This window comes from Netta rufina, assembly GCF_964035555.1.
Source record: "Netta rufina genome assembly, chromosome: 6".
Classification (NCBI taxonomy): Eukaryota; Metazoa; Chordata; class Aves; order Anseriformes; family Anatidae; genus Netta; species Netta rufina.
This window is the reverse complement of record NC_140129.1, coordinates 24,482,368-24,506,833: the sequence shown is the minus strand read 5'-3', so window position 1 is coordinate 24,506,833 and position 24,466 is coordinate 24,482,368. Positions and strand designations below refer to the sequence as shown.

The 24,466-nt window shown below is 46.0% G+C and overlaps 1 protein-coding gene across 8 annotated transcripts in view; it reads left to right on the top strand.

Annotated features, from left to right (window-relative positions):
* Window positions 1-22,501, top strand: part of KALRN (kalirin RhoGEF kinase) — a 493,218-nt gene extending 470,717 nt beyond the window's left edge. For 5 of the 8 annotated variants that reach the window (XM_084289494.1, XM_084289495.1, XM_084289493.1 and 2 more), the window contains 8 exons: window positions 1,545-1,668; window positions 2,988-3,047; window positions 12,063-12,090; window positions 12,550-12,721; window positions 14,604-14,725; window positions 15,592-15,723; window positions 15,905-16,069; window positions 17,883-18,038. In XM_084289494.1, coding sequence (XP_084145620.1) covers window positions 1,545-1,668; window positions 2,988-3,047; window positions 12,063-12,090; window positions 12,550-12,721; window positions 14,604-14,725; window positions 15,592-15,723; window positions 15,905-16,069; window positions 17,883-17,899 — 820 coding nt within the window. In that variant the 3' untranslated portion in view covers window positions 17,900-18,038. Of the gene's footprint in view, window positions 1-1,544; window positions 1,669-1,835; window positions 1,920-2,009; window positions 2,417-2,987; window positions 3,048-12,062; window positions 12,091-12,549; window positions 12,722-14,603; window positions 14,726-15,591; window positions 15,724-15,904; window positions 16,070-16,627; window positions 16,707-17,882; window positions 18,084-18,991; window positions 19,131-20,853 lie in introns of those variants that run through there. The other 3 variants (XM_084289498.1, XR_014618580.1, XR_014618581.1) reach the window with 3 other exon arrangements.
* Window positions 22,502-24,466: the final 1,965 nt, after the last annotated feature.

The following is a 24,466-nucleotide window of genomic DNA, read 5'->3' as shown; positions in this document are numbered from 1 at the left end:
TAAAAGAAAATATAACAGTGCCAAAGTGCTGGATAATGCCCCCTGGTCTGCACACCTAATGCAGACCTCCCCCCAAAAATGCCCAAATACCAAGCCATCCTTCCTGTCCAGCCAGGGTGCGCAGGGAGTGTTGGTGCTCATTGTGCCAAAACACAACTGCCCCTGCCGGCCACCAGCTCCATGCCACTGTTAGGCACCTGGCCCACAGTGCTGCCACACCAAAAACAGTCACCATGAACCATTTTGGTCTTACATCAGTGCAGCCAGTTCCTGGGAGGCCCTTGGGTTTACTTTTTAAAAAAATGATCTATTGTACAGCTCCAGTCAGGTGCTGAAATACAGAAAGATGCTTATGAATCATCGTCAGTGATCATGGGGGAGCATCGGCTGTGTGGGGTGTCCTTCAAGTCCTACCTTGCTAACATACTGCATTTTATTGGCATCGCAGGTGATCGTTGGATTACATGCAACTTGCTTTGTAAAATGTATCAAGGTACTGTAGACGTGACATGACATGTGCCAAACATTGGGCTTAAAACATGCAAATAAAATTTGCATGACTTAAAGGTGGGCAGATGCTTTGAACCTGGATCCCAGCTCATCACACTGCTGTTTCGAGAGCTTTCAGCTTTGGACAACATACCACTTCCCAAATCCTCCCCCACCTGCCCACTATTTAAACCAAATGAATTCCATATTGAGAAATGTTTTGTTTTGTTTTGTTTTCTTGATTTTTTTACGTCTGCTTTGATATGCAATTTCTGTTGTTGACACAGCATTGCTCTTACAAAGGGTGACATGATCTTTTTTTTTTCTTTTTTCCAAGAGTAAGGTCACAGGCACAGTAATGAGGGGTGAAAAATATTCTGGAAATCATGCCTGCTGTGATTCTAGTCAAAAAGCATGGACTGATTGATGTCCTCTCTATCCCAATTGGCAAAATCAAATATTACACTAATGGGAAATTATTGGTCTTGAGAAGCAGAGCAGAGCTTGTCATTCTAGGAAAGTACTTATCTCTTGGAAAGTTAGTGATGTAGCTCCCATTTTCTGAGCTATTCGTGTTCTGAGTAACATGTAGGGAGCAACACCTTCAATTTCTTAAATCTTTTTATTTGCTCAACAAAGTAATCTATGAAGATGGTTCTCATTTATTACATTTGTTGCTTTTAACCAACAAGACTGAGGACTGAATTGACCTATTAACTATAGCAAAAACAAAATAAGTCTCTGTTTGTGGCAATGCAAGACAAAGTCCCTGAAACCAGCTGATCGAGTTCTAGTTGCCTGCTTCCATCATGGGATATTTTTTCTTGCTCCATGCATTTAAACAGCAAGTGTGGCACAACATCTGCTTTGCAGAACTCTTTGGTTTGTTTTTTAACTTCAACTCTCATTGCTCAAGTAGAGATAGGCGTATTGCCGGTGGCTTCCACCTTCTAGGGAATTGCAGTAATCGCAAATGTGGATGCTGGTTCTCCTTTCCCAATCCTTCCTTCCTGCTATGATTTGCCATTTGATTGCTGCGTTTTTTGGTACAACAGGAAGTCATGTTCATGGCATACCCTGCGCATGAGAAAGCGGGCGGAAAAGGAGAGCAGTGGCAAAAGTGAAGCCAATGGGCCACGTAAATCCAAGGATATTCTGGGGAACAAAGTCTCTGTTAAAGTGAGTAAGGCCAACGGAAAGCTGTGTGCCACTCTCCTGCTTCCCATCCTTTTCACCCCCTATAACATCCTCTCCTGAGAGAGGGAGGGGGCGGCAATTTTGGGTTGTGTTTTTGTTTTTTTCCACTTCAGTTATCTTTTTTTTTTTTTTTTTTTTTTTTTTTGTAGTATCCATTTTAGCAGGATTTTTGCATGCAAGATAAAATGCAGCCTTTGTTTTTCATTTTCTTTTTCCTGGCATCCCATACACAAGTAAGTAATCTTCATTAAAAGACTATGTATGAGGTTAAATAACTGTTCTGTAAATAACTGAAAACAGTGAATGACTTTCCTCTGATCTAGACCAATCTGCAGCTCCATCAGAGCAACTGCAGCGGTGAGAAAGCCACCGGGTGAAATGACTGCCTTTTTAATGTTGACAAGTTTTCCTCAGGCCAATATTTCCCCACATATTATGATAAGGGGCTCTCAATCTTGAGATGCTAAAGAAGTTCGCTGTGGGGAGATGGTCTGAATGACCTCTTTATTTCCATATCACCAGACAGGGAAGAGATGACTTGGTCTTGCCAGGAGAGGGTTTTGTGTGTGTCCGTGTGTGTGTGTGTCCGTGTCTGTCTCTCTCTCTCTGAGATCTCCCAGTGTGGAAAAGGTTGAGAACGGTGGGGTTAAGCTCCATCTTCTGCATTGAGTGCCTGACTTCTCTGCTCCAATTGAGAGGATCCATCTCTATAAACCAGCCATGAGGCCTGCTCAGGACTAATCTGGGGCTATCCCTCCCAGCAGAGGCAAGCAAACAAATACTCGTTGTGGTTTTGACACAACCAAAGCCCAGCCTTGATGCAGGAAAGCACTTGAGCATGTACTATGGATCCACCCCTCTCCAGGAGAGCCCATGATTAAGTGTTTTCCTTTCTGGAGGCTTTCCCTCATGTATGCCTCTTGAAACAGATGGCATGCGCAAAGAGAAGCCCTGCCACTGCCACCTGGCTGCCCCTCGCACCCAGAGCTAAGGGCAGCAGCTGCTGCAGCATGGTAGTCACGGGGCTTCCTTCTCCTGCTTCCTTGCTGTTGTACTGCCCGAACGACTTGCAGAAGCACTACCTTTCCTCTGGCAAAAGCATGTCTTTGCCTTTGCTTCTCTTGTTTTGTTGTTGGTTTGGTTTGGGTTTGGGTTTCGTTTTGTTTGTTTTTTTTTTGGAACATATTCTGTCCTGTTATCCATCCCCATGCTGCTCACAACTCCTTGCTGCTCTGCCCTGTCTAACCAATCTCTCCTCTAATCTCTTGTTCTCTTTCTTCCTCTTCATGCTGCCAAACAAGGAGACAAACAGCTCAGAGGAGTCAGAGTGTGATGACCTTGACCCCAATACTAGCATGGAGGTAGAGACAATCATCCTTGTCATTATTTTTGTCCAAGAACATGTGCCTGTTTTGAAATGCCTGTGCTGGAAGGGGAGCTGGTGGGTCTGCATCGCTCATGGACATATGTGCCAATTAAACATGAGTCACACAAAGCACCAATTCTGTTTTTGCCAACCAGTGAACTGGAGTTCAGGCTGCCTTTGTGATAGCAGCAGTGGAGGAAGCTGAGGAACAAGTTCTTGCTGAGCTGGAGGCTTACAAAGCCGCCCTCAGTCGCTGCTTCCCACCTGGGACCTCTCTCAATGAAATGATCGTGCATGCCTGTCAGCTACCAGTAAATGCAGCAGCTCTCTATTTTAAAAACACCCACTGTCCTGGCAACACATGCTGGGCTGCTAGTCAGGCTTGTGTTGTGAATTACTGGAGCAAGCGTTGTTGCACCAAGCTGGTGCTTTAAATCTAGATCAGAAAATAAAAGTTTTGTTTTGTTTTTTTTCCCTAGAAGTTGATGTCACTTAAAAAATGGGAAATTGCATTTCTGTAAAGGTACTGAAAGATCTTGGTAAAATTAGTTGCTTTTATGTACCTGTATCATAGATAAGACTGTAGATAAGTGGACCCAACCTGTGATGCATTACATGACTCTTTATTTCCAGCGTGAAGCCACCGATTTTAGTGGAGTGACCAAGACATGCCTTGCTGAGAGAGTCAGAAAGAGCTTAAAATCATGAGAGCTGCATGTCTGGCTCTTCTCAATTAATATCTTGCAGAGCCCATTTTTCTGTGTATGGTGACCACACTAAACACCTGTGTACATTGTACCACGGCTGAGGCTTCCTACTGAAACAGGCGAGGAAAAGGTTCAGCAAGACCTCCATGATTTTGCAGAGATAGTAGAGCAGGTCATTGGAGAAGAGGGATATCGCACCTCCAGGAAGCTGTTAGCCAGATTGCACTACAAACGTAACACAAAAGAAAGCTGACCTTCCTCCTGGGGTTAAAAAACAGCAGAAGTGTATTGGGATGTACCACCTCAGCTATTAACCTGCAGGTTCTCTTCTGTTGTAATTGTGTTGGCATCAGTAAATACATCTTTGAGAAAAGGATGTGTGTTAAAGGAAAGCTTTTGACCCAGCTGACATGCTGGAGATTGAATGATATTTGCCACTAAAGCTCCATTATTCTTAGGAGTGTCTTTGCATTTTCAAAAAGCATTTTGCCAATCACAGGTAACAACTAGAAATATATGTATTTGGTACAAGGCAGTGCCCAGTTACTGCACATAAATCTATGTAAGCTTTAGATCATTGGAAATTGCTCCATGGAATGAAAAACAGCTGAGACACAGGCCTGATGTACAGAGCTGGGTGAGGATTGCCATCCAGAGGGAGCAGCGCAAGGGCAGGCTGCTAAAACGTGCGTGAGGGAAACGGCCCTAGAAGTGGTATTGTAGCAGCACAGTCTGCAGTGTCTGGGGTTTTCGCTGCTGGCCACACAGTTGTTCTCCTTGTCCCTTTATTATGAATGTTGTGATGCTCCTTTTCAAATGTGTTGTGAGAAATGTATTGGATTAAGGCCTCAGGAGCTACAACCTTTTCCCATTAAAACAGAAGCAAGGCAAGCTTTTTCCACACCTTGAGCCTGATGCAGGACTTCATTGGGCAGGAGGTCTGTGGAGGAAATCAGACAGTGATGGCAGAGCATCAGGAGGTCTATGCAGAGATGTCTAAGCTGCAGAGCAGCTGGCTAGCACGCCTCACAGCACAGGTCTCAGCATGGGCTGTGAAATCTCTTCTCAGAGGAACTGCAGCTGGATCTCTGGCAGCTCCCAGGGCTGATGGGCTCTCCAGGCTCTTTCTAGTCTGCATTCCTCTCCTCTGGTGATGGTTCCAGTTTTAAGGCTTGTCAGCGAGGGGAAAGCAACATTGGCAAGCCCTTTCAACATCATTCATCACAACCTCCAGCTCCTTTCTTGTGGCAGGCTCACCATGAAGACTTTGAACCTGACCCAGTCCATGGGGGAAACATTAGTCCCTTGCTTTTTCAGGTTCTTGTGTCCCATGATTGTGCTTGTGCCTGCACATAGTATCAGAGCAGGACTGTCAAATCCTCCGTCAGCCAGTGTGTTTTCAGTCTCCTCTGGGGGCTGTACCTGACACAGAGGGAGTGGGGCAGCTGCTGTACATCCTTAACCATATTTTGCAGGAAAAAAAAAAACAACTGACTTTTCTGGCTTTGTGTCCCGTGCTTAAATATTGCTAAAAAGCTGTGATACCCTCTACCCCAAGCTGTGCACATAGTGAAAACCAGCCTCTCACCAGGCTCCCCCTTCTCTGTTCCAGGGGCCAGGAGCATCGCCAGCTGCCTGTGGTGGGGGCAGACCTGGCTCTGACACCTGGCTCAGCTTGTGACAGTTTCATAGGCTCAGCATGTGACAATTTCACAGTCTGTGGGAGTGCTAGCAGGAGAGCTGTGTCCTGGCCCAAACACCACCATTTAGAGGCCCACGCAGCCTACCCATGTCATTAAGGAGGAGGCCTCTGTACTTACAGCCTTGGGCGAGTCACCCGGCTTCTCCTACAGGGCTGTCACCCCTAACACACTGACATCCCTCTTCCCATCTTACGTGAGAACATGCTCCCAGTGCTAGAAGAGAGAGCAGGCTCTAAATGCAACAAAGCCATATTAATTAGTTGGAAGTGTTGGTGCATTTTACCTCCAGCCTGTTTCCTGTGCAAGAAGTCAGTAAGCTGGTCATGATAGATCCATGAAGTCCCACGGCTGCTGCAGTCTTTCAGGTCCAGCTTTGGTTGCTATTTATAAAATACCACGGATCTGTTCAGTAGATTCCAGATTATTGAAGCACTTTGGCTTTGTTTTGTTTCAAGGGGAAATAGAAAGAAGGAGAGAAATGTGAAGAACGTATAATGAGAGCAAAAACCTGGAATTGTGAGTGACTTTTCAAAGAGCTAAAATGCTATTACTGTATTTTTATCTGCATAGGGACAGGCTAGCCCTGGAGAACTTTCCATTCTTTGTAACTTGGAATAGAAATTGCATCTCTTGGTGGCTGTTTCTTTTCTTGTAATTTATCAATATGTAATGAAAGCCGACAAGAATGGAAACGAAATATGGTGGTGTTTTGTTTTGTTGGGTTGTGTTTTTTTTTTCCTAGTTTCTATTTTGTGCAATTGTTACACAAAACAGAAGGTGTAAAGTCACCTGTCAGGCATGTGGAGTGTAGGAACAGGAATGTGAGGAGCAGTTGTAGCCACGTGAAGGATAGGAGTAACCTATGTTTAAGAAAGATCAGAGAGTCCCTTTCCACGTGTCTGTAGCTAATTGCACAGGGACAGGCAGTTCTCCTTCTGGGAAGAAGGTGTATGTCCTTGTGAATCAGTGAATATCGTCCACACCCATGTCTGGGGTCCTGGACAATGACACAACTAATTGTTGTACAATTTGGTGTCATAACACCTCCTGGGGTTTCAATATTGCTGAGGAGGTCAGAAGTCACCTGTGCAGATCCCATCAGGCCACATGTCTCTTCTCTGAGCAGATGTCCTCCCAACAGTCAGAAGACCTGATGAAGCTGAGGCTCACAAAATTCAGCTTCCAGGCTTCAGAGCAGACCTCTCCTGTAGGGACCTGACATCTTGTTTTGCACAGGGCGATGCCAGCTGCAGTGCATTGCAGGTAATCCTGACCAACAGGCAGCCAACACGCAGTGTGTTTGTTCCTGCTTCTTAGCCCTGCAAAGGTGCGATGAAGTCCAGGCCCACCCTGAGTTGATGGAAGTGCCATCAGGAGGTTAGTGAACTGGGATATTGCCAAGGTATGTAGGTTGGGCTTCATCATCATTTTTTTTCAGTTATGACACTTAGGCACATTCAAGACTACCCAGAGACCAAGGGAGATCAGCACTGGGAGCACACTGCAGGCAAGAACGTCGTGTTAGCACCCTCACGGCCCAAGCGGTTGAGTAAGCAATAGCTCAGTGGATACAGCATTGGCTTCGCGTCAACTCTCAGCTCAGGCCAGGAATTCCCAAGTGCTTTAGGCAAATGCCTTCATCCCTCTGCCTTGAGTTTTCCGTCTCCAGAGCATATCTAACATACTCTCTCTGTTCTCAGACAATACTGGTAAGAAAGCCTATCCAGGTACAGATTGTTTTCCCATGTCTGTGTGCATAGTACAGAACAGCCTTACTCTGGGAAGAGACTCTTATCACAGATACAACACGAAAAAACGCAATCCTGAGAGCTTCCAATGTCCCTGGGGTGGTCTCCACAGGCAATACCAGTCCCGCTGCCCTGGGTAGACAGGGATGCTGAGATGGAGTGGGCAGGCAGCTTATCAGGTGTCAAGCCAGTTGGCAGCACAGGTGCTGTAGTTAAGCTTTCAGAAGAGGAACAAGTGATCTGCTAATCTGCAAGAAGACAATAGGGTGCCACAACACGGTGTGGTAGCCTTCAAAAGCAGGGACACCCCGCAGCTTCAGCTACTGAAGCACCTCAGCTGGAGCCTGATGCAGGGAAAAGGACTCCTGCCATATACAGACCCATGGGACACAGCCAGCATCTCCTGTGGCTCCTCTCAGCAGCAGCCAAGCCCATCCATGCCGGGTGCCAGAAGGCATCCCCCTTCCCCACCAAAGGCCTGGTGCTGGGGGATGTTTCATCAGGTACCATTCTTCCATTTTAAATAATTTCTCCCATTGGTGGCACCTACCCACATACAGCGGGGATCCTTATTCACTCTACTTATCGAGGGATTTCTCTTGTCTTTTTTTTTTTTTTTTTTTTTGGGGGGGGGGAGGAGACTTGTTCCCCCTAAAACTTTCACATTAGAAGTTGACCTGATCAGAGAGAGACTAATATATCTTTTCTTGTAAATTGCAATTGGTTTAATTCTTCTTCAGTTCTTCTTTTTTTTTTTTCTTTTTCTTTTTTTTTTTTTTTCTGAGAACCATTACTTTTTTTTTTTCCTTTTTTAAATGAAAATGAAGGAGCAAGGAGCTTGCTGCTGGCTTTGCTACCAGCATGTGCGAATGACTCAATATTTTATTTTAACTTGATGAGCAAGAAGTGCTAGGAGGTGTTTACCAAATGCCGAGCTGCTTGCCTTGGAGTAAACATGCCCTCTGCTGTTTAGCTAAAGCATGGCTCTTTTTATGGAGGGTTTGGTTGGCAGTCCAGCTTCACGAGTCGGCAAAAGTAGGGAAAAACACTGTCTGTCCTGTTTGTGATGCACTTATGCAGGGTGTGCATATGCATAACAGATAAGCTCTGTTAAGGAGTCAGAGGTTGGAGTCACTTTGCAAGTGGACAGCTTTGCTGTGATGAATGCAAATGCCTTTCTGTGCTCATAACGTGAGCTTGGCAAACCAGGAAAAATGTGATCCAGTGCTGCAAAGTGCTGAGTTGCTGTATGCAGCATCTGTGCTGCTTTTCCGAAGTCTGACTGCAACCCTAAATTGCTTCTTTTGTCCCGTTTAAGCAAACTCACAAAGAATTCAGCATGACGCATCTGGAAGCCTGGTGAGCCCTTTGCAAGTAGGCTTAGGTGTTACGGGTGAATTTGGCAATCATCTCCAAACCCAGTTTTGCAACAAAAAGAGTCACTTAGACCCACAAAGGCATGTGGACCATTCTTGGTCTGAGCCCTGAAACAATGCAGGCTGGAGAAGGGAGGAGCAAGGTCTATTTCTGTCTTCTGTATGGAATAATACTGGCCTGTCATCCCATTTGTGCGTCTCAGCCCCTTCTCTCCAGCTCCCATTCTTTGCCTTGTCAGTGCTGGACCCCATATGGTGCGAGCAGAGACCACTTTGTGGGCTGCCTTTGTCACTTTGCACAGGGTTTCCATTTTTAGCCACCATTGTTTGGGAAACAAACTCTACCAGTCATGCAGTTAGAAGATTTTGTCCACTCTGGATCCATCTGCAGGTATTTTGTCTGACAAAAAAAGAAATCTGTCATCTCCCTTCAGCTCCCTCACCTGCAGGAGGCTGTGCAAAGTTCTCAGAGGGTGAGGCCATGCTCCGGAGCTCTCTTTTCCAATTAAAAATCAATTTGGCACATGAAGAATTGACCTCCAAAGGCCTTTCAGTTAGTCAAGAAGGACTTCATGGAGTCTCTCCTCTCCTGCCATACACCCATTGCCCAGAAACCTGGGAGGAGGCACCAAATCCCCATGGGGCTGATGTGTGGGTCAGGAAAGCTGGCTTCTGGCTGTGAATCTTTGCTATTTCTGCACTTCTCACCCTGTGATTTAAGCAAATCCTGTTCCCTATTCAAGTGATGTATTAAATCATTTTGGTAGCATTTAGCATTCTCTTGCGAAAAGGCTTTTATTTTTCTCTAAGCTTACAGCAGGTGAAATGAGACATGGCTGTGGGGTGTCGTTAGGCAGCATTTTATTAATTAGCAGCTGAAGTTTTATCAAAGGAAATGTAAATTTTACCCCTAGACTCTTCCAATGTTATCTAGCAGCGGTAATTTTCTTTTATGATATTCCGTTGGTAAGGCAATGGAAAAAAAACATTGGTAAGTCAATTATTATAACTGATTGTGCCTTAGAAAATATTGAAATTGTAGCATTATTTATTTATAGATGTATCTATAACATATATCACTGTAGCTGTATCTTCTAATAGATCCTTTAGCGCTATAAAATTAATACAAAGTGTTAGGAGCATTTCTTTCTTGGGATCTCTAATCTTACCAGGACAGAAATCGGTGAATAATAAGGGAATTTAATGCACGCTGCAGGGAAGAAAGGAGAGTGCTACCGAGGATGTACGTGTGCTCCAGTTAAGCCACAAACTACAAAAATGAAGATGTATGTGCAAATGAACCACTGCCTCAGGTTACTAATCTGATAAATAGATGGTCTCATTTAGTGAGAAGTGGCAAGTGGTGGTTATCTAGCTGGAAATCTCCCTCCCTACAACAGCTTTTTCTTCCTTTGCAGTGCCACATGAACGCTACAAGTTAATCACAAATGCCATCTCCCCTTTCCCTCCCCACAGGCGGAGAGATGTTTTTCTTCACCCAGTGACCTCTTACACCTCGATTACTTACTGCCCATGGGGGCTGGAGGCTATATGTGGGTCCTGGGCCCCATGGGTAGCAGTTGCAGAAGGGTGGGTGACAACAGGGATGATGGATGAGACACAGAAGGCCATCAGGGTTCTGGGGCCCTGTGGGTGCAGCCAGGCCAAGCTGTGCCATCCCACCACAGTGGGAACACACTCTGCTGTCACCTCCCCATGGAGGGGCCCCCAGGTGCCCCCAGTGTGGCCGTACAAGGACGATAGAAATAGTCCTCAAAGGGGCCTCTCCAGGGGTGTAGAGAGGTTGGCTGCTTCCAGGCTGCTGGGGGTGAAGTGTTTGAACTCTCGGTGCTCTTGGGAGAACCCAAGAGCCCAAACCATCTCGCCTGCCAGGTCCAGACCTGAAGGATGGGCTGGCCACGTGATAGGGACCGTAACTGCTGTGCCCACCAGCATCAGCCCTCACCCCTCCCTGGAGCACAGCATAAAGCACTGGCATTGATGGGTTGCTTCAGCCTGTATGGTGAATTAGGTTCTCTATATACACTCCTGTAGGACCAAATTCTGCCTGCTGCTATGCCAAAGGATAGTCTCAGACGATGAGGAATTTATGGAAGGTATGTTTCCATGGGAAAAAATGCCCATGAGAGCAATGAGTCCATGTTGGACTCATCCATTCATGCTTTCTGGTGGTGATGGGGGAAACAGAGCCTGGGGGCTGAGTGCTGATACCAGAGCTTAGCCTAGGGCTATGCAGAAGGGCTATGCAGCCAAAATTAATCTGAGTGCACTCCAGTGCCTCCTTGAATGGCACCTTGAGCCATGCACCTTGGAAAGCTATTTATAACTCTCCAAAATAAATACGAATCTCAAGGATGCATCTATGAGTTTGAAGGCTTGTTGCTTCTGCCTCGTGGCCTGGTTTCTGATCACTGCAATAACTCCCATCAGCTTTGGCAGACCATGAATTAGGTCACTGCTTCACTGACACCTTTCAAAATAGCTCTGAAATAGACAGTAGCAAAGAAACAAGGTGAGATAACCACACTGGTGTTTATGGTGCTTGATATTTATTAGTGTGACTTTGGATAACAAGACTTTATTGGATTATTAAACCAGTTCATGAGGCTAAAACATTTATACTGTGGTACACCATTACATAATTAGAGTTGATGCTGTGTGTGAGAACTTACCGCTGTTGTCTTTGCTATCCCCCAGCTTTTCCTCTAGGACTAGCATGATGTAACTAGCACGTATATCCATGCTATGGTGAGACAGTAACTTTTCAAGTCTTTGCTAACTCACCAGTTAACAAGTTAGACAAAATAACTCAGTTATACAATTCCAGGTTCAAGTTATAAAGTTTCCAGCAGCCCAATGAAACAAGTGATATTTTACTCATGATAGGCCACCAGCTGTTGCAGCACTGATATGTGTCAGTAGGTGAAAAGAGGCCAGTATTTCTGTTTTAGCACTTTACCTTTTTTTCCCCTGAAGCTGAGCAGAAGCTCCCCACAGCTGGTTAGTGGCCAGAGCACAGGTGAGGTGCCCCAGGTGCATGGTGGCTGCAGGTGCTGTGTGATGTGGGTCTGGAGCTGGGCACAGGGGGGCACAAACCACATCCAGGTGGAAAGCGATTAATGGCTTGAGCATCACCTGAGCAAAGAGAAAGCACGGTCACCTTCCTCAGCCTTGGTGTTGTGCCTGCTACCTGCGATGCAGTTCACACAGTCTGCTTTATCAGCCTTCCAGAAACTGTAGCTGTCATTTACTGTTTCAACTGTGCACTGGCTTGTTCAGTTGTCACCAGAGCTTGCTGTGTTTGCCAGTTGTTGAGACTGCTTGAGCCCACTGGTCGGTGTTTCTGCAGTTCGGGTCAGCCTCACCACCTTGCCTTGTGAAACCAGATGTCTCTCTGTAACTGTCCAGACAACTAAATAATTGCTTTATATGTATTATTTCTTTGTATTTTTCAGATAATCAACCCCAATTTCATTCAAGAAGGTGAGTTAAAGACAGCTGTGCACTGACTTGCATTGAGGGGCGAGCCAGCAGGTGGGATTCAGTCCCACACAGCAGTGCTCACAGCAGAGGCAACTCTTCTTCAACAATCTGCTGGTGGGCTCACAGAGCCTGAGACCAAGCACTGAGTGCCCCAAACCCACCCATCACCAAACACACCTTCACCATACCTCACCTTCCTGCCAGAGCTCAGACCCAGGCACAGCCAGTCCCTGCTACCTCCTTCCCTGGGCTGCTGGCAGCTGGCTCTTAGTGAAGGTGGAGTTTTGCTAACAGCTCTGGGATAATCCATTTGGGACCCAGATCTTCAGTGCTTAACCCTGACGCATTGCCCCTCTACAAAACCAAACCACAACTGATCCTATAATGCATTCTCCAGACTTGCACGGGAAACATCCTCTCCTGTGCATTAAAAGGTGTTCCCCCTATGTTCTTCTCCAGTGGCTCCAGAGTTTCTTGTGCCTTTAGTGGATATCACCTGCCTGCTCGGCGACACGGTGATGCTGCAGTGCAAAGTCTGTGGACGTCCCAAACCAACTATAACCTGGAAAGGACCAGATCAAAACATTCTTGACAATGACAACAGCACGGCCACCTACACGGTGTCATCCTGGTAAGGTCCCACCTCTGGATCCCAACACATCTGGTCATGTCCCCCTCAAGTATGGCACCTACTGGGCTACAAGACTCATTAGAAATGCAGTTAATCAAGACCGGCATGGTGAACTGGCACATCACTGAGCCACACTTCAGCTAGAAAGGGTTGAACTCTGGGTTTTGGGTAACTCTAGTTTCTCAAGTTGATGTAGCCTATCTTCACCAAGTGTGTTGTGGGCAGTTGTGAGCTTTGGTTGTGCTGTTCCCCAGAATGCCAAGACCTCTGAGCCAGCTGCAATCCAGAAGCAATTAATGTTTCCACCATATTATTTTGGGTAATATTGCCTCTGCTTTGCTGGGGCTTGTCTGCTTGGGTTTGATACAATGCTCACCTTTGGTAGGGACAGGAGTAGAGCAGAGCAAGCCCTCATCAGCTTTCAATATTCTTCATTTACTTATTCACACCATTGGGAATGTTCTCATCTCACGGCAGAGGTGGTAACTCACACAGTTTTCCTGAGCCTTTCCTCAGCTGTTCCTCAAAGAGCCTACATGTGCTCCTGGGAAGGCTACATCCAGCTGTGCTTGGACAGAAAGATGCTTGTCATGATGTTCCTGGCCCATCTTTACAGCAAGCAGTGGGATGATCTGGAGTTGAATTCAGGTCAGGTAACAGCCCGCTGCTGGATGCTCGTCTGTGGCTTACGTAAGCTATTTGGGCCAAACTGAAGTGGAAATCTCCAGGAGGCAATCTTTCATGTGAACTTGTGAGCACTGCTGGCTCAGGCTGAGACAAACCCAGGGAGTACGAAGTCCATGGAAGTGACAAATGAACACTAAGAGAGAAGGGATTTTACATGTTCAAAAAAAAATTTGAAAAGAAAAGACGTCCGATCAAGAGCTTTCTTCAGAGACCGTTGCCTTGTGAAGCTGCCCCAGGGTACCCCAAATTGCCTTTTTAGCTATTAGATTGATAGAGCCTTATCTTCAGGCTGCTGGCCGGGGCTGGGATGGGGGGGGGGTATTTCCATGTGGGGCTCTGTTTTACATCAGCCTTTCGCCTGTGCCGTCCCTTGCTGTGTGCTATCAGCACTCGTGTTGTCTCGTTCCTCCTGCTTGTTTTTCCGTGCAGGCGCTGCCTGCCAAAGAGGCCCAGCAGATCAGCATCTGTCTTACAAATCCTGCTGGCATCGGTGTCCAGATTGCGGGGGAAGGGGATGTTTCTATCCCGTTCCTCAACCAGCACAGTTGGGCCAGCCGAAGCTGCAGTGTCCGTGCGGTTACACTGGCAGCCGGGTCCCTGTGCAGTTTCTGATGGCTTGCACATTCAAGAACTGCTCTAGTTTTGCCATCAAGGAAATTTATTGTTGGCTCTAAGTGGGGTGTCCAGCACAGCTAGCTCAGTTACACAAGCACAATCCCTTCATTCAGGCCAACTCCACAGTGCGTGTCGAAGAGCTGACTATCTGCAGACCTGCTATAAATTCATTAGGTTGAGTAGAGCTGTTTATTTGCTCAGATTGGCCCAAAGACCGAGCGTCTCCCAAGAACTCAGCGCTGACATTTGTTACTCCCAGCTGCTGTGAAATGTCCACTCTCCTGGCCACATAGGTCACCATGACATGCTCCAGGGGTCTGAATCTCCTTTGAGACCACAGCAGAGTGGCAGATTTGCCCCACAGGGCCCCATTGGCACCATTCTGCTTGAAAGTTTTATGGCAACCTAATCCTGAGAGATGGAGGGGTTGCATTTGGGAGCATCTTTGGGGAGATGCTCCTTGAAATGGGTTAACAGGATTTGCGTGCATGTGTGTTTGTAATGAGGCAGGACAGAAGTGGGGATAAAAAGCATCAGTGGGCAAAGCAGCGCTTTGTAATCCAGACTTCTGCACCCACAGTGAATCCGGGGAGCTGACGCTGAAGATCTGTAACGTGATGCCCCAAGACAGCGGCATTTACACCTGCGTGGCAGTTAATGAGCACGGGACAGCATCAACCTCAGCCACAGTTAAAGTCCAAGGTAATGTAATTGACCCTCACAGCCAGCCTTTTCCTCTACAGGGCCGGGAACATGCCGAAATGCTTGGTGCAAAGGCAGCTGGGCATGGAGGTGTGCCAGGTGAACCGAGACAAATATAACTCATCCTCAGCCAAGCCTCCCACTGCTGGCTGAAGGCATCACAGGCTCTTTGCGTTGATGAAGTTGTCCGAATGTAAGCATCACATCTGGGCAATGGAAACGTATTGGCAGGGGCTCAGCTCCTGCGTCCTGCTTGCAGTGCTGCTTCCCAGGGCTCGGGGAGCTTGGGCCAGGGCGAACCCTTCTGCTGGGATTCAAACCCAGCCTGAGTCCTCAGCGCTGTGATTAGTGACCCAGCTAATTGTAATAAATAGAAAATGGTGAGCTGATTGCTCCTGACCTCCAGCTCTGGGATGGATGTGTTAATGTGAGAGATGTGGATGCCTGCTGCATTCAAGGGCATGGCGCAGAGATGAATGTCTGGCCGGTGAATTATGGACCAGGAGTGTCACCAGCATTGTGAAGTCAATTTGTTTCTTCTTCCCTTTGGCCCTAGAATTACCATTTCCCCAATTTATCCAAACAAGTTAGTGGCTGTATTAACTGCTATGGCACTGAAGGGAGCCCTGGGCAAAACACAGCAGCCTGGCTGGTTATTTGTCAACCCACTGCCACCACACCAAGCACCACACACACAGATGCACTCCAAATGGCTTCCTTCTGTCGTTTTTGGACACTTTGAGGGTAACCACCTCCCCACCTCAGTGCTGCTCAGTGAAGTCCACGGGAACACTTGTTTCCCTCAGTTAAAGCACTAGGGCTTGCTGACATGATGCTAGACTGGGTGCCTGTTTTCTCTCCCCAAGGTGTCCCGGCTGCCCCAAATCGCCCCATTGCTCAGGAGAGAAGCTGCACCTCTGTGATCCTTCGCTGGCTTCCCCCCTCCAGTACAGGCAATTGCACCATTTCAGGCTACACTGTGGAGTACAGAGAAGAAGGTAAGTGGTTTGAGCTCTGGTCACTAGCTGAGAAAACGTTCTCATGTTGACAGCAGTTTATGAAATGCCCTCCAGCATTTGGCCATATAACCTCTGGGCAGCAAGAACAAGTCCCCTGCTCTGAGTTCACACACTGGGGCTGTCTCCATCACCTCTCCTTCTCTCCCTCCCTACACCACAGGCTCGCAGGTCTGGCAGCAGTCAGTGGCCTCAACTCTGGACACCTACCTTGTCATTGAAGACCTGTCCCCAGGCTGCCAGTACCAGTTTCGAGTGAGCGCCAGCAACCCCTGGGGGATCAGCTTGCCCAGTGACCCATCTGAATTTGTGAGGCTCCCAGAGTATGGTGAGTGGGTATGGTGAGGAGGGGATGATGCTTGCCGGGCATCCATGGTGAGCAGGACTTGAGGGGTCTCCTAAGCCTGGGAGATGCTCAGAGCCAGCTCCTGCCACTGGAAAGGCTTTCCATGCCTTTTCCTGCACCGCTGGGCTCGCAGCTGCTGCTCAGTGTGCATGCATTTCCCCAGGTTTCAGTAGCTCAAGCACATAACCAGCTGTGTGAGTGGCTTCAATAGCCTGTGCTGGATGAAATGAGATCTCACATGGCATAGATCTCCCTTCCGTTTGCACACAGATAAGCCCTGAAATGGTCTGTGTGGTTCCTTTCCAGCCCAAAATAGCAAGGACAGATTTGAATTCATCTTATCGACACCTCGCTCTGGGGAGCTCTGGCTTTTGGTGGTCTAATACACTGGATTTGATGGAGCAGCATGAAATTGGACTCAGTAGTAATTTTTGCTGTTCTTAAGTAACATATTCTCACCTAATTCAGAAATATAGTTTATAATCCACACTAACCTGTCTTGTATTTACACTCTCTTGCATGTGCTTTGTTTTCCCAAAGATTCTGCTGCTGATGGTGCCACTATTTCATGGAAGGAAAACTTTGACCTTGCTTATGCAGAGCTGCATGAGATTGGGAGGTAATATTAACCCTGCTTATCGCTGCAATGAAACACTGAAACAATGGCTTGAAGATGTGGCCTTGGAAGAGAGCTTAGGCTTCTTTTTGTAGTTAGCTTGAAAACTGCTCCTTTCAGAGAGCATTGCACGTTAAGTACTGATTACAATACAGACAGGCTAAAATGCTGGCTAAATCTCATCTTTCAAGATGAGTTGTGATTTGAGGATTGCAACTAGGACATGGGTGACCAAATGCAAACCTCTCAACAATTAGACAGCCAAATCTCTGGCAGCTACCACCAGCAGTTGCTGGTATCTCCTCTGACATCTCGGGTTTGATGTGGGCTTTTGAAGTCAGGATGACTTGCTGGTTCTGGCTGTGCTTAACCTCAGAGACTGTTTGCAAAGCACTTAGGCATGTGACTGACTTAAATCAGGTGCTGAAGGGCTCTGCTGAGCGGGGTGGTCAGTGAGCAGGACCTTGTGCAGACAGCCGACAAGAGCACACAAACAATGCAGGTTGATGTTCATGCAGTCATGTCTTATCCCAGAGGTCAGCGACGAGTGCTTCTGGGGCTGAGAGGTAGGAGCCTGCCTGATTCTGGGGAAAGGAGAGTGTATGTGTTACCTGCAGGCCAAGTGCAGCACGTGGCTTCATCAAGTACTCTTGCTTCCAAGAACAGCGCTAGGCACCGGTCTGTGTGACTTTCCTAAATGCCCTCATGCCAGCTGTTTGCCCCTGATTTCTCGCCGTATGCCTAAAACTGCAAGACAAAATGATTGCTTAGCGATTATTTAACAAGGGTTTTCCTTTTGTTGTCTGAGTAAGTTTGGGCTCATTATTTAAGTAACTGGAGAGGGGAGAGCCAAGTTCAGGAACAAGGAGGCAGAACCTGTAAAAGCAGCAGCAAATTGAACCCAGGGGAGATTGTTAGAGGACATCAGTAGGGCTGCACGAAACAAAGTGGCTGTTTGCTGTCGGTGCTTGCTAATCCCCAAAGAATCCAAACAGCCAGGGTAAGAGACAGGGGTTCTTGCTGGAAAAAGGTTATGAACGACTAGTTAAGTGTGATTCTCTGTGAAATGTTAATGTACTAAATCAAATAACACTTTGAAAATCAGCCTGCTATTGCACTGGAAAACGAGCATGATTTATTTATTCGTCCCATTCATTAATGTGATTTTTTTTTTTCCAGGGGACGATTCTCCATAGTAAAGAAATGCGTTCACAAAGCTACCAGGAAAGACGTTGCTGTAAAATTCATTAGTAAAAAAATGAAAAAGAAAGAGCAAGCGGCACATGAAGCAGCCCTGTTACAGCACTTACAGCATCCTCAGTACATCACTATCCATGATACCTACGAGTCTCCGACTTCTTACATCCTAGTTTTGGAGCTGTAAGTACACGGAGCTTCAATTCAAGTGTCTGGGTAGGAATCACAGCACTATTTAAAGCCAAGGATACAATCCACCCTCACTTCAGCAGGGCAAAGACTTTGTCATCTGTTTTTTATTGATTGTGACATCAAATGATATAGCCATTTTCTGCAGACTTTCTGCTGCCTTTTCTTTACAGTAAATAAGATTCAGGGGTACAAATAAAACTGCTTTCTACTCTGGTGAGGCCTGGGTAATTGTATCAGCAGTTAGTCTGTCACACTGAATAGGATGAAATTTATTTGGGCAGTTTTGTCCACTGTTTATATGTGAGTAAACGTGCTTCAGCTGGATTGCAGCCTACACTTTTCTAATAGTTTTTGGTGAAAAAAAAGCTGCACAGGGACTATGCTTGTCCCTCTAAGGAGAAATAGCAACCAAAATCCAAAATGCTTCTTTGTTACAGAGTATCCAATGAAATACATTTGAGCTTTTTGCTTATTTATTTATACACATAAATAAAACTAGGTGGAAAACTTTTATGCGTTTAGTTTTCCCACAGAACATATTACCAGCTGAAAATGCCAGTAATTCTTTCTGCATTATGCAATCTTCTCTGTAAATAAATAGACGAAGCCAAATAATTAAGTGGATCTGTTTTCAAAGGAACCTCCTCTGTCTGTTGAATACATCCTTAAGCATATTACTTTACTTTGAGACTGTTGCTAAATTTTTTAGGACTGGGTTTAGCAATTGAGGGTTAATCATTCTACCACTTCCACAGCCTGCAGTATCTTGAGATATCGTTAAATATCAGATCTCTCCTTTTGGTTTCCTTTATTTTTAGGTCACAAAGTTTCCATTGCAATTTTGTTGTTCCTGGAGATCCTGTGTGATCTTTCACGTGTGGGGTTTGGTTTGTTTGCAGGATGGATGACGGTCGTCTCTTAGATTACCTAATGAACCACGATGAACTCATGGAGGAAAAGGTAGCTTTCTACATAAGAGACACAATGGAAGCCTTGCAGTATCTTCACAATTGCCGAGTGGCTCATTTAGACATAAAGGTAAGAAAAGAAGAAAATGATGCTGTTACTCAGTGCCCTGGTACAGACAGTTCCAAGCTTCACTGACAGCGAGGAGGTGCAGTCTGTGCCCTGAGTGATGATCGCTGAATGGACAAGTGCTACTTTTCAGACCTATTGGCCAGAAAAAGGGCTTAGGACCTGCAGCATGAGGTCTATATCTTCCTTCAGCTCAGAGATGTACTTTGTCCTTGATTCATTGGTTTGTTCTCAAGGGCTTTCTGAAAAAGGGATTTAATGAAGAAGGGCAGGAGTAAGATGTCAGTAGCTGCTGAGTGAGGAAGAATAAGCTGCAGTCTCTAATGTGAGACTAGCACAGCTCATTCCTCCCCGTGATAGCACACGTGGCAGGAGGCACTGTGTTGTCCTGGATTCGGCATTGTGCTGCCGTCCTCATCAACATCCCAGTGATCTGGGTTGGCAGAGAACTGGTGATTGAAGTTATGATCAAGTGCTCTGGGCTTTGTGGTCCGCAGCTTTGATTCAGGTTGCCAGGGGTATCAGATAATCTATAATTTATTTGAAGACTTAAATGGAATTTAAAAATGGAGAATGAGAGATGGATTTGACTGTCATGTATCGTGGACAATCCAACTCCATGGAGGTCTCATCTCAGCCCTGCAGCCCCCAGGCACATCAGATGAAATGGTGTTTTCATTCTTCTGCTTCTTACTGCTGCTACTACAAAAAAAAAAAAAAAAAAAAAAAAAAGAGAGAGAAAGAAAAAAACAAACAAAAAAAACTTTTGTGCAATATCTTATGTGAGCATTAGTCCCAAAAAGCTATATTATCCTGGTTTCTTTCAGTCTTTCTGCTTGTATCTTCTGCTGTATTTATAGGATTTGTCAAAAATAGACATCACTTGTAGGTAAGAAACTGCACTGAATTCTTTATTTGATCATAAGATACCTCCCAAAAACAAGGTGGGAAGCCAATTTTCTGTGACCTATTTACAGTTCTCCTGAATGAGGCATGCTAAATAAAGCACCTTCTGTTGCTGAGTGGGAAGAAGGAAATGCATTGCTAGGGACAACAGACCTAGCCATGGACTGTCTTGTCCCAAGATCCTCTAATTTCTTCCTAATTTCTTCTTTCCACAACAGAAGAGCAAGTGGAGAGGTTTGAACAGTAGTGTAGTAGACTTTGAGTTGCATATGTATGTGCATGAGCATGAGGAGCTATAGGACAAATGCATGGAAAAGTGACTCTAGAGAGGTAGTGGGGAAAAAAGTTTAATATTTGCTTTACAGAGAACATTTCTGGCATACATTTATATCATCGAGGTGTCACGCAAACAAGTGGAATCTGAATGAATTGATCAGAGGTGTTGTAGCTTGTCTCAAAATTACAACTGTCAGTGCTCTTAATCTGTACAGATTATTTTGAGAAAAATAAATTGCAAGTATTTGGGACTAAGTACAAAATCACACTGTGTTGCACTGGTGTAAAACGGGAATGGTGTCATTGCAGCTTCAGTGTTGATCCAAACTGACAACAGGGTACACAGGAGCTGAGCTGGTTCCTTGTCAGTAACTCTCCTGCTCTGTATGTCACACATACCTGAGAAAATATGATTTTTGACCAGTTCTTCAACCTAAAACACAAAGCTAAATATTTGGGTAGGGGTGTATCTAGAATAAAGGCTACACCTTTTTGTTTGCAGAACTAGAGCATAATTAAGTTTTTGTTATTCTGTTTTCCGCAGCCAGAAAATCTGCTCATTGATTTAAGAATCCCAGTACCTCGTGTCAAGATCATCGATTTGGAAGATGCAGTTCAAATCACAGGCCATTATCACGTCCACCACCTCCTTGGAAACCCAGAGTTTGCAGCTCCTGAAGTTATCCAAGGCCTTCCCGTCTCCCTGAGCACAGACATCTGGAGCATCGGGGTCCTCACCTACGTCATGCTGAGCGGTGTCTCTCCCTTCCTGGATGAAAGCAAAGAGGAGACTTGTATCAATGTGTGCAGAGTAGATTTCAGCTTCCCACCCGAGTACTTCTCTGATGTGAGCCATGCCGCCAGGGATTTCATCAATGTTATCCTCCAGGAAGACTTCAGAAGAAGGCCAACAGCAGCCACGTGTTTACAGCATCCATGGCTGCAACCGCACAACGGCAGCTATTCCAAAATCCCTCTGGATACCTCCCGCTTGGCTTCCTTCATCGAGCGCCGCAGACACCAGTATGACGTGCACCCCGTCCCCAGTGTCAAGAGTTTCCTGATGAGCAGGCTGAACCCAGGAACGTAATGCCTGGCTCCCCGGGACAAGACACTGCTGGTGCTGAGGCACGGCACAGGGAGCGAGCAGGCACAAAGATCTTCTGTACATACTTCTGTATTTGGCGTTGGCATTTGAGGGGTACAAATCTGTCTGGAGGCCACAGTCCTTGCCCAGTTACTCAGAACCAAAGCAAACAGGGTAACAGCGACAGGTACCTGCTCCCCTCCCTCGGCAGGCTCCTCCTGGAAGCATCTCCACAGGGCTGCGGGCAGCAAACACCAACTGGAAACAAGAGCCAAAACTGCAGTTGCCTTAATCTTTGGGAGGCAGCCTTATGAGAAATCCTCTTGATCTTGCTGAACTGATTTCAAAGCATCTGAGAGATTAGGAGTAGGATAGCATGTGGAGGAGTAAGTCTGGCCGACCTTAACGTGTGCTGCAGGACTGCACTGAATTCAGCTCTTGCTGAGGTCACTGCAAGCCTGCTCCAGGTTAACAGGTGGATTTTGCACACCCTGTACACCCAGGTCTCCCATAATTTCAGTGGGGACTTTGCCTGCATGGGACATGCAAGATCAGGTCTTGTTGGATCAGCTTCTGTGGTGGCGTGGCTTAGGTACACTCTCGTTACATGGTAGTGCTCAGAATAAAATTCTGTGTTAACCCTTGGGCTTTCTGCTTTGTCAAGTCAACATGCAGTACCTTTTGGAGCTATGATTAAGGCAATGAATTCATTGGAGCATACAGCTGTTTCTGATGAAGCACAATGGGACTACGATGGTGTTTTTTTTTTTAAAGCATTTTATATACACTGTACAGAAATCTTTTGCAAAACCTGTGCATTGAGAAAAGGATGTCCAATTTTTGCAGTATCTGTAAACTAAACGATGATTGACGAAGACAATTTTTTCTATCACAGGTTTTCAGTATACATATATTGTATCATATATAGAGTATATATATATAGAGGATCCTGTTCCATTTCTAGCTTCAGAATTGCTTGGCCCAAAGTCCATCTAAAGCCTTTCAAAGTGTAGTTGGTAAGTGGTGAGTCCACCCGTGCTTACAGCTCAAAAATAGTTTTCAGTGTTTAAAGTATGTCATTTGTTTCATTTCCAAACTTGTAAATATCTCTCAGCTGCCGTTAGCACCTCATCACCAAAGCATTCGTGAGGATATTTTTATGTCCAAAGCCTAATTTGTAATAAAATAAAAAAAATCTGCAATTAAAACATTTCTCTCTTGCAAGCCAAGTTGCAACATCATCACATTGATGTTACAGTGACAGAGCCAGCCTTAGTACAAGCAACGCAGAGTCTGCAGTGACAGATCAGCAGTTCATAGGTTGGCCAAGTCTTCCTCTCTCTAGCAGCAGGACTGGAAGGGGAAACACCTCCCAGGCTGGTGCTTCCCCATCCTGCTGCAGCACCATAAAACCCTACAGCCTTCTAGGCTGATGATCAGAGAATTTTTTTAACCCTAGCACGTGAGTACATTGCCTTGGTGCTGAGTGCCACTGCTGTGCCTGCAATAGGAAATGTCAGTTGTTACCAAAGGTTTTCCTAATGAAAAAGGGCTTGCTCTGGCCATGTGTACTCAGCAGAGGCTCTCTTGAGATGTCTCATAAGGGCAAGAGCCAAATTCAACTTGCCATCTAAGTAACTGCACTGTGAGCCTGCAACATCTCTGCAGGAGCAAAAGCTGGCTCTACCAGCAGGTGATGGAGATTCTCTGCAAGTGCGCACTCTCAGGGCTCTGCTAGCCCTTCTTCTGATCCAACTCCAAGCTCAGTTTCATGGCAGGTAGGAGGCCTTCTCTTTGTGCTTGCTTTATCAGGCACAGCAAATCACGATGTTGGTGCTGCATGCACGCAACACGAGAGCAGACCTTAAGATCTGGGAGCTGCAGTCAGAGAGGCGAGCCCAGGTGCCCGAGCAGAGTCAGAGGCAGCGTATGGGACTGTGTGAGTGATGGAGAGGTCTAATACTGGGGAAAGTTGTGGAAAGGTTTGAGTGTTCACAGAGGGCTAAAGCTTTGGTTTCCCTTTGTGGTGCAGCAGATAATTTTCTGAGCAACTCAGCAGCACCTCATAGACAAAGAACAGACTCTCTTCCTGAGCAAGAGTGCGAAGTATGTGATTTCTTAGCAACCAAAACTTCAGGCAGCAGTCATCGAGGGGTGTCTTTAATTAGCACCAGCCGCAGGTACTTCTCACTGCAGGACTGTTTGTGCTTCTTCCTATTTGTCGAAGCTGGCTCTTTGTGCTGTGATTGTGCTGCCCTTAAGAAAATGTTTATGGAAGTGCGGTTTATAAAACCCACAGCTTTTATTAGGCCCGTGGGTACTGTTTAAGCCGCAGTCTTTCTGCTTGGCATTAATACAAACAAATTCTCATGTATCACAGGAAATCTGGAGTTATTTATCATTTTATTTTGCTGTGTCTTGCATTCACATCTCAAACTGTGAAAATAGGCACTTTGGGCATATAGGGGTAAAAGCTGGATTGATTAAAGGAAAACTGAAGTCTCCAATTGCTATCAAATAGCAGGGAAAAAAAAAAAAGGCTGAAAGAGGATACATGGTGCTCATATGGTTCTGGTGCTCATATTCAAAAAAGAGATTCCTCTTGAAGGGAGAGCTGGAGCTGCTGAGCTCTGAAGATTTTGAGTGTTTTGGAGTTGCTTTCCTTTATGGCCCTGCTTTTTGCATGTTCATGTTAGGTAGCTCCTCTTCCTGGGCACTGCTTTTCTTACAGCACATTCAGGAAAACTCAAACCCGTCGGTACCTCCAGGTGTGTCTGATTATAAACCTTGCATTTTAGTGCAAACATTATATGTTTTTGCCTGAATCGTCATTTATGTCAGGTTGATATGACATACTGCCATCTGATAAACACAGAGGAAGCATTCAAAATTGCTCTCCCAAGGTCTTTTTCAGCCTTTGCCACCTTCTGCAGGGAGTAGGTGACCCCTTGGTAAACTCAGGGCCTTCCCAGAGGGCAGCATCATGTGCAGTGCTGGTAGTCACCCCAGCCATTACAACCAGCAGCAATATCAGCGCTTTGGCTGCACAGGCTTGGTGCAGAGCAGCCCT